Source organism: Taeniopygia guttata, chromosome 5, assembly GCF_048771995.1.
Source record: "Taeniopygia guttata chromosome 5, bTaeGut7.mat, whole genome shotgun sequence".
NCBI lineage: Eukaryota > Metazoa > Chordata > Aves > Passeriformes > Estrildidae > Taeniopygia > Taeniopygia guttata.
The window spans coordinates 12756152-12765288 of NC_133030.1; the positions used below are offsets into that span (position 1 = coordinate 12756152).

Genomic DNA, 9137 nt, shown 5'->3' on the forward strand with positions numbered 1-9137 from the left:
CCCTCATTGTAAAGAAGTTCTTCCTAATATCCAATCCACACCTCCCCTTTTCCACTTCGGATACATTCCCCCTTGTCCTGTCAATCCACGGCCTCATCCCAAGTCCCTCTCCATCTCTCTTGGAGCTCCTTCTCTTCTCCAGGCTGAGCAATCCCAGCTCTCCCAGCCCGTTCTCAGCCCTTGGAGGATTTCTGTGGCTTCCTCTGGACTTGCTCCAGCAGCTCCCTGTCCTTCCCATGACAAGGACCCCAGGGCTGGACACAGTGCTCCATGTGGGGTTTCACCGGAGTGGGGCAGAGGAGGACAATCCCCCCTCACCTGTTGCCCATGCTGCCAAGTGACACAGCCCAGGACATGGGTGGCTTTCCAGGGCTGCCAGCACACGTCACCAGGTCATATTCAGCTTCTCATCCCCGTCAAATTCCTCTTATCTGGGCTGTTCTCCATCCCACCTCCCATCCTGCATTTATCTTGGGAATTGTCCTAATCCATGTACCAGCCCTGTCCTTGGCCTTGTTTACTCCCACAAAGTTCCCACGGGAATCTTGTCCCTGGACAACCTGGACAACTCACCCTTGTCCAGGTCCTGCTGGGTGCCATCCCATCCGTCCTAAGTGTCACCAGTCCTCTGGTGCAGCTCTATGTCACCCCAGTGTCCCCTGCTGCACCCCTTTGTCCCGTTCCCAATGCCCCCAGAGCAATCCCGGGTACATCCCTGGTACTCCCAGAGCCCCGGGAGTTCCCGCTGATCCCCCTGGTATATCGCCTGTCTCCCACCTCCGGTTTTCCAGAGCATCCTCAACATATCCTACGGTGCATTCCCGGCTCCGTCCCCCGTTCTCCCCAGCTCTCCTCTCAGTCCATCCCCCGTGTCACCGCCCAGTTCCCCACAGCATCTCCCGGTGTATCCCTGGTGTATCCCCGGTGTCCCCTCCCCGCTCCCTACAGCATCCCCCGGTCCATCCCCGGTGTCGCCCCCCTCGTTTCCCCTCCCGGTGCCCCCTCCCGCCGCCGCTGCCCCCGCCCCGCCCCGCCCCGGTGCATCCCCCGGTGCCAGCCCGGCCCGGCGCGGCGGCGGCGCAGCTCGCGGCCCCGGAGCGGCCCCGGTGTGGCGGCGGCGGCGGCGGCCCGGGCCCGCCATGGCCAAGCAGTACGACGTGCTGTTCCGGTTGCTGCTGCTCGGGGACTCGGGCGTGGGCAAGACCTGCCTGCTGTGCCGGTTCACCGACAACCAGTTCCACCCCGCCCACATCTCCACCATCGGTACCGGCACCGGCAGCGCACGGCGGCCGCGGCGGCGGGAGCGGGGAAACGGGGAACCGGGAGCATCGGGGAAGCGGGAGCAGTGGGGAGGCGCAGCACCGGGGAAACGGGAGCATCGGGAAACCGGGCAGCCGGGAAGACTGGGAGCCGCAGCACCGTGGAAACGGGAAGCCACAGAACCGGGAGCACCGGGGAAACGGGGAGCCGCGGCACCGGGGAAACGTGAAACCAGGAGCATCAAGGAATCGGGAGCAATGGGGAGGCGCGGCACCGGGTAACCGGGAGCACTGGGAGCCGCATTACCGGGGAAAAGGGAAGCCGGGGAGCTGGGGAGCCGTGGGCACCAGGAAACCGTGAGGACTGGGAAGCCGCAGTACCGGGGAAACGGGGAAATGGGCAACGGGGGAGCGGGCAAACCATGGGAACTGGAGAAGCTGGAGATGCAGCAACCGAGAAACGGGAACCCAGGGGAGGGGAAATCCGTGGGCACCAGAGAACCGGGACTGCCGAGGATCTGGGAAGCCACAGGATCGGAAAAACGGGAAACCAGGGCACTCAGGAGTCGTGGGAACAGGGGAACCGGTGGTGGGCACGGGAAAACCGGGGCCACCGGGAAAGGGTTAACCGTGGGTACTGGGAGAGCTGCAACACTAGGAACATGGGGAAACAGGTAACCAGAGAACAGGAAAACCGGGCACCGGGGAGAGGGAAAACTGTGGGCACCGGGAGTCACAGCACTGGGAAACCGGGAAGCCGTGGGCATCAGGAAACGGTAAAACTGTGGGCATCCACAAGCCGGGACCAGTGGGAAGCTGCAGCATAGGGAAACTGGGAAACCGGGGGCTCCGGAGAGCTCCCGGGAACCAGGAGCATCAGGGAGCCAGGAAATCATGGGCATGGGAGAATCAGGAGGACGAGGCACCTCTGGGGAGCCGGGAGCAGCATGCAGCTGGAAACTGAGAGCACTGGGCAGCCCCAGCACCGAGAAGCCGTAGCACTGGGGAACTGGGAGAGCTGGAGAGCTGCAGCACCAGGGGAACTGGGAGCACCAGGATCACCACCTGGCACCATCTGCAAGGCCAGGCACTGGGTGTGGGGACCAGGACCAGGCCATGGTGGGGCGTGGAGTGGGTCAGAAGGAGTGAAGGGACCAGACGGCCCCCGGTGACAGCAATTCCTGCAAACACCAGGACACCCCACAACCTCTCCCATTCCAATCCCAGGTGTCGACTTCAAGATGAAGACCATCGAGGTGGATGGGATCAAGGTGCGGATACAGATCTGGTGAGTGGCAGCACTGGATCCCGGGGGGAAGAGGGAAGAAATTTTGGGGGGGTCTGAGTCCTGCTCCCCCCACCCAAGGTAAGGGCTGAGCCCTGCCAAACTCATGCCATGGCTGGTGCTGTGGCACTGACCCGCTGTCGCTGGGCAGGGACACAGCTGGCCAGGAGCGGTACCAGACCATCACCAAGCAGTACTACCGGCGGGCACAGGTATGGGGGCTCCCTGTCCTGGTACACAGGAGAGGGGAAACTGAGGCACACTTTTGGGGTGTCAACAGCCACCCCCCACCCCCTACAGGGCATTTTCCTGGTGTATGACATCAGCAGCGAGCGCTCCTACCAGCACATTGTGAAGTGGGCCAGCGACGTGGATGAGGTGGGGGTTCCCAAGGGTGGTCTGGAGGTTTCCCAACCGTGTTGGGAGGGGTTCTTACACTGTTCCCCCTCCCAGTACGCACCCGATGGTGTCCAGAAAATCCTCATCGGGAACAAGGCGGATGAGGAGCACAAGAGGCAAGTGCCCAAAGAGCAAGGGCTGCAGGTGAGCGGGGGCTGCTGTGTGCCCCCACCCCAGGGGGCAGGACCTCTCCTGCACCCCCAGCATGGCCAGCCTCATCCTGAGCCCCCTCTGCACTCGGGACCCCCACAGCCCTCCTGCAGCCCTACCTCTATCTGGGACCCCCAAGCCTCCCCAACCCCTCCCAGCATGACCAGGGACCCCCACCTTCTGCAGTCTGAACCCAGGCATTCCAAAACTACCTCCCCCAGTATCCAGGAACCCTCTTCCCCTCCATCCCTGCAGTGGTTTTGCACCCTCAAGGCTCCCTCCTCCCCACTTGCAAAATGTTCAGAGACCCCTAACCTCTCTCCTGCACCCCTGAAGCACACAGTGACCTCCTCGGTGTCCCCCTTGGGACCTCTTGACCCTCAAAGCACACAGTGCATCTCCCTGCAATCCCAGGATGGCCAGACCCTCCACAAGTCCCCCTGCATTCCACATGGACCCCAACAGCCTTCCTGCAGTCCTACCTGTATCCAGGGGCCCCCAAACATCCCTACCTGTATCCAGTGACCCCTCCCATGCTCCTGCAGTCTGAACCCAGGGACCACTGACCTCCCCCTGCAGTTCCAGAGCACCCAGGAAACCCATTTACTGCCCAGTGCTACCCCAGGGCGTCCAACAACTCCCAACCCCTCCCTGCACCTCCACCGTGCTCCTCTGCCCCCCTAAAGCACCCAGTGTCTCTCAGTATCCCTACCAGTGACCTCTGGACCCCAAAGCATCCAGTACCCCTCCCAGGGCCCCCTGCACCCAACCCCAGATGTGCCCCTATGCCAGCCCCCCCTGCAGCTCTCCTGTCTGTCCATACATGGCTATTCACGTTCCAGAGAGGGGGGAAGGGGTATTGAATCCCCCCTCCCCCCAAATCACGCTACTCCCCCTCCCTGCCAAACCCCTGGTGCCACAGCTGGCCAGGGAATACGGGATGGATTTCTACGAGACCAGTGCCTGCAGCAACCTCAACATCAAGGAGGTATGAGGGGACTGGGTGGGGGGGTGGGGGGGTTCTGAGGGGGTTGGGGCTGGCCTGGGGGACCTGGAGAGGTCAGGGGGTACTGGAGGGGTCCTCCAGGTTCACCCCACCCCTCTCCCACAGTCCTTCACACGCCTGACGGAGCTGGTGCTGCAGGCACACCGAAAGGAGCTGGACGAGCTGCGGGGGCTGCCCCACGCCCCCACCCTGGCCCGGCTGGAGGAGGATGAGCAGCAGCCCCTGGGGAGCGAGGACACCCCCAAAACCTGTTGGTGTTGAAGGCTGGGACGCTGTGACCCCTCCTCCCCAGGCTGTGTCGGGGGTATGGTAGGGGCAGGATTGAGGCAGCCCCCATAGAGTGGAGGGCAACACGGGACACCCCCAGGGACAGGGAAGGTGGCAAGGGGGGCCCCCATTTTGGTGCCTGTGCCCTCCTTGGCTTGGGGGTAGGGTGGGGGGTGTACAGGCGCTGTGTGCCCACCCTGTGCCACCCCGTGCCCGTGGGATCCCTGGTTTTACACAGTGGTTTGCAGAATAAAGGAGATGCTGGAGGGGCTGGTGGTCCGTGTGCTCCAGGGGGGCTGTGGGCATGATGCCATGGCGGCAGGCACAGCCTGGGCATGGACACCCGAGCGGTGATCAATAATTAAGGGTGGTCTGGGGCTGCCGGCATGGTGTCCTCTTTCCAGGCTGGGCACAGGGACATGGGGCATGGTGCCCGTGGAGTGCCCTGGCCACTACCACGGCCTGCCAGGCTACCAGCTCAGCCACAGCTGTGGGAACAGGGTCGGAAAACTTGGTGGCAGCACTGGGATGAGCCAGCAGCGGGATGGTGGTAGCCAGGGATGGGCAGTTATTGGGATGATGGTGGGCAGTAAGATAGTGGAACCTATTGGCATCTAGGTGGACACCAGGATGCTGCCAGGCACTGGGATGGGCACCACATGACAACGGCGGGCACTACAGCAGATAGACCCAAGGGTGGAGCTGGTACTGGGACCAGTGGGCCCCAAGACTGGTGGGCACTGGGATGGGCAGCACAGGAGGTCCCGGAGGTGATGCTATATGGCAGCACCAAGCAAAGAAGAGTACTGGGACACTTGTCCCCTCCTCCTCTGCCCCACAGAGGTCCAGCTCACAGATTCCCGTTATTCCCTGACTCCTGTTATTCCCCAACTCTCACCATCATTCCCAACCCTCGGGAACATGCCGTGCCAGACTGGGAGCATCCCACATCCCAGAGACACTAGGATGAGCAGCCGCAGCGCGCCGTGCCATGAATTATTGAGGCAGGTAGAGCATCGCCTTGGCCCCGTGCCACCTTCCTCCTTCCACGGGTGGGACGGGCGGCTCAGGTTTCTCCTGAGCCGTGGCGGGGCCTGGAGACCTTTGGACCGTGACGTGAGCACCGGGAAGCCCTTAAGAGGCGGTGCAGGGCACGGGGCACAAGCCACCGCACACCTGCAACCATGACCGTCCCCATCGCAAAGTCCTTCTATGACCTGAGCGCCACCTCCTTGCAGGGGGAAAAGGTGGATTTTGGTGTTTTCCGGGGCCGTGTGGTCCTGATCGAGAACGTGGCTTCGCTCTGAGGCACCACAGTGCGGGATTACACCCAGCTCAACCAACTCCAAGCCCGCTACCCCCGACGGCTGGTCGTGCTGGGTTTCCCCTGCAACCAGTTTGGATACCAGGTAAGTCCTATGGGCTACGAGGCAGGGGGGGTGAGGAGCTGGGAAACTCCAGAGGGCTCTGGATTTCTCCTTCTCCACCGCAGGAGAACGGCACCAACGAGGAGATCCTCAACACCCTGAAGCACGTGCGGCCCGGGGGTGGCTTCGAGCCCAACTTCACCCTGTTCCAGAAGTGCCAGGTGAACGGGAGTGACACCCATCCCGTGTTCGCCTACCTCAAGGCTCACCTGCCCGCGCCGGCTGACGAGCCTGCACACCTGATGGCTGAGCCCCGCTTTGTCGTCTGGAGCCCTGTGCGGCGTTCCGATATCTCCTGGAATTTTGAGAAGTTCCTGGTGGGGCCTGAGGGGGAACCGTTTCGGCGCTACAGCCCCCGTGTGCCCACAGCCCAGCTGGAGCCTGACATCCAGCGTCTCCTCAAGCTGGCCAAGTAATCCTAGCTCCAGCGTGATCCTGGCTCTGGTGTGATCCTGGCTCCGGCGTCACCCCGGGATGGCCCCAGCTCTCCGCAGAGTGACAGCCCCCTCTGAAACCTCCGTGGGGAGGGGGCTTGATGGGGGCAGAGGGTTGGAGCCACAGGGGCGGCGTGGGCTGGTGGCAATAAATGAGCCGCAGGGAGCCTGCCTGGATCCATGTGGTTTTTGGGAGAGTAAATGGATCCATGAGGTTTTTGGAAACATGCCCATACCCATGTGGTTTTTGGGGGCTCTTTGGGGCAACAGGAAGGAGGACACAGCCCTCAAGTACCAGATCCAGGAAATGGAGGCTCAGGGAAGTTCCCCATGGGTGTAGCTGGGGCTGGGTGCCAAAAGCAACACTTCACCCACCCCAGGGCAGTGATTTCTCACACCCAGCTCCTTCCTGCCTCAGGAATAGGGAATTCCCAGCAGGGCAGGGCCAGGTTCCAAACCCTAGGGCAGGGGAAAGTGTCCCCAAACCAACTACACGGGAAGGGAAAATCATCCAAGTCCTTTCTCTGCACGGTTTAGGAGAGCACTGGGAGAGTGTAGTGGACTCTCCAGTGCTGGGAAGGGCCAAGGAAGAATCCCACAGGCTCCTAGGATGGAGAAAGCCTCTTCCATCAGCCCTCAACACCCTTCACCACCTCCAGGGGGCGAAGCCCACTCCCAAAATACTCCTGCTTGTGCCACCGAGCTGTCACACATCACATTTATTACTCCATATATGAGGGCTCCTGAGGCGGGATGGGATGGGAATCCTTTTGGATCCTGTTTTGGGGACCCCTTTATGTCTTCGGCACATGGGGGACTTGGACCGTGGCACTGCATCCCATCCTTGCAGTCAGGGTCAGAGCCAAAAGGCTCCAGAAACATGGGAGCATCCAGTGTTGGGTGTTCGCTTCATCCAGGCTGGAAGCTTGGAGGAGCAAATCCTGTCAGGGACTGTGTGGTCCCCAGAAATTACAGCGCCAGGTATCCAGGGGATCTCCCAGAGCTCCTGGAAGCTCATCCTGGGATACACATGGGGATCAGAACAGTGGGGTCATCTGGCGAGGGTCGTCAGGCAGGATGCTGATGGAATCCTCAGCACGGCCACAGAGCAGGCACAGCATGGTATATTCCTGGGGGAAGGAAAAGGGGGGAGGCTGGAAAAAGAGGGGCTGTCACAGCCCTCCCCCCCTATACGGAAACTTGAGCCAGAGCTGGTACCCGATCCCTGATTGCAATCAGAGCCAGGGGATCTCGTTTCCAGCCCTACCGGCTCCCCTGAGCCCTTTTTCCAGCCCTTTGCTGCATAGGAGATGTGCCAGGAATGAGCAGTGGGGGTCACAGCCCCTCCTATCACCCACATTCCTATGCCAGGTGAGCTGGGCTTCCCCCACAAGGCACAGACTAATGCTGGGGGGACTCCAGGTAGCCCTGAACACAGGGATGGGGCTCTGAATCCTGAGGCTCTGTCCCAGGGAAGGTAGGAATCAGCCTGTAGAAGGGTGCGTCTGGAATTCCAGAGACAGAGTCAGAAAGGGCTTCTGGGGGACAAGAGACAAACCTGGTAGTCGTCCACCACGCTGAAGGTGTACTCATGGCGTGCGATCAGGTGGTGGCAGTTCTTGCACAGGTCTGTGGGGCAAGGGACAGTGGGGTGAGGACATGGGCATTGTCCCTAGGGCATCCCCCCACTCCCAATCTCTTGGGACAAGCCCCAGTCCTCCATGCCTGCCCTCACACCTAGGGCATAGATGTCCCAGTCCCCAAAGCATCAAGACCACAAAATTCCTCTCACAGCAACTCACCCCTCTTAATGCCCATTGGCAGCTCGCTGATACTCCCTCTAAAACCTAAGACCCCCTCCCGGGCAATGACTCTTCTTACCCTCAGGAACCCCCCAGATATTGAGGCCTCAAATTTTCCCCTACTCAAACTAATCCTCCTTTAAGCCTCTCCCTCCTTTGACCTCTGAGCCCCCCACCCCAACATGCCCCAGCCCTCGAGAGCCCCCACACCCCAAGAGTCCCTCCCAGCCACCCAGAATCCAAATGCTACCACCAGGTCTCAACCTTCAAGGCCTCCACCTGTGTCCCCTAGTGTTCAAGACCCCCAGATCCCAAAGGTTCGCTCCAGCCCTCTCTAACTCTCAAGATCGCCCAAGCTCCAGACTCCAAAGGTCCCCCAGAGCCTTCAGCATCTTTCAAGACCTTCAAGACCCAAGGTTCTCTCCGAACTCCGACTCCTCCCAGCCCTCAAGACCCCAAACATTCAGTGATCCCTGAACCCCAGGGATGGCTCAGAGATCCCTCAAATGTCACCTTCAAAAAACCCAACCCCCAAACTTCCCCTCAGGCCCCCCGACCCTCAAGAACCCCAAGCTCCAGAGCCCAACCGCTCCCCCATCCACGTAAGCCCCGCCGGTGCCCCCCAGCGCACGGTCATAGGTGACGATCTCCTCCCCGCCCTGCAGGTCCTCGACTCGGTTGTTGACCAGCACGAAATCCCGGCGGCCGCACTGCGCGCACCCCACGAAGTTCAGGAGGAAAGATCCGCCCTCCAGGCAGGTGGTGCCCTAGGACGGGAGCAGAGGCTCGGACCGGTACCAGTGCTGGTGCCGATGCCGACGCCCCCCGCTCCCGCCCTCACCCGCTCCGGGTACTCGGTGCCCACACAGCCGCCGCACATCTCGCACCGCCCTCCCCCGCAAATGTCGCGAGAACTAAGCCGAGGGGCGGGGCTCAGCGGCGGGGCGGGGCCCGAGGCTCCGTGTGTGGGCAGGGCCTGAAGAAAAATGGGCGTGGTTTAAACAAATGGGCGTGGCTTGTGGGGCCGTGGGGCTGCTTGGGGCAACCAGGAATATTTGGGGGGAGTCTGGGCTAGTCAGGCACCCAAGGCTGGGGGAAGACGCCTGGA

The 9137-nt window shown here is 61.6% G+C and overlaps 3 protein-coding genes across 6 annotated transcripts; 2 read left to right on the forward strand and 1 right to left on the reverse strand.

Moving 5' to 3' along the window:
• Nucleotides 1–1019: 1019 nt before the first annotated feature.
• Nucleotides 1020–4635, forward strand: RAB15 (RAB15, member RAS oncogene family). 3 transcript variants are annotated; one of them, XM_030275420.4, is made up of 7 exons: nt 1025–1263; nt 2487–2547; nt 2696–2756; nt 2845–2922; nt 2998–3087; nt 4016–4081; nt 4205–4635. In XM_030275420.4, the coding sequence occupies exons 1-7, from the start codon at nt 1140–1142 to the stop codon at nt 4358–4360; spliced, it is 636 nt and encodes a 211-aa protein (XP_030131280.1). In that variant the 5' UTR covers nt 1025–1139; the 3' UTR covers nt 4361–4635. The 3 variants fall into 3 exon arrangements, with proteins under 3 accessions (XP_072786809.1, XP_030131280.1, XP_030131281.1); XM_030275421.4 differs by lacking the exon at nt 1025–1263 and adding an exon at nt 1317–1537; XM_072930708.1 differs by lacking the exon at nt 4016–4081 and having other exon boundaries at nt 1020–1263.
• A 605-nt stretch (nt 4636–5240) lies between these two features.
• GPX2 (glutathione peroxidase 2) lies at nt 5241–6429 on the forward strand. Of its 2 annotated transcripts, XM_012574225.5 has the most exons (3): nt 5241–5374; nt 5605–5775; nt 5859–6429. In XM_012574225.5, the coding sequence occupies exons 1-3, from the start codon at nt 5288–5290 to the stop codon at nt 6207–6209; spliced, it is 609 nt and encodes a 202-aa protein (XP_012429679.5). In that variant the 5' UTR covers nt 5241–5287; the 3' UTR covers nt 6210–6429. The 2 variants fall into 2 exon arrangements, with proteins under 2 accessions (XP_012429679.5, XP_072786810.1); XM_072930709.1 differs by lacking the exon at nt 5241–5374 and having other exon boundaries at nt 5504–5775.
• Nucleotides 6430–6931: 502 nt separating this feature from the next.
• On the reverse strand, nt 6932–9014 carry CHURC1 (churchill domain containing 1). The gene is made up of 4 exons (XM_030275425.4): nt 8871–9014; nt 8661–8796; nt 7786–7856; nt 6932–7357 (listed from the first exon to the last, which is right to left on the reverse strand). Exons 1-4 carry the CDS (start codon nt 8907–8909, stop codon nt 7265–7267), a joined length of 339 nt encoding a protein of 112 aa, XP_030131285.4. The 5' UTR covers nt 8910–9014; the 3' UTR covers nt 6932–7264.
• Between the last annotated feature and the right edge of the window lie 123 nt (nt 9015–9137).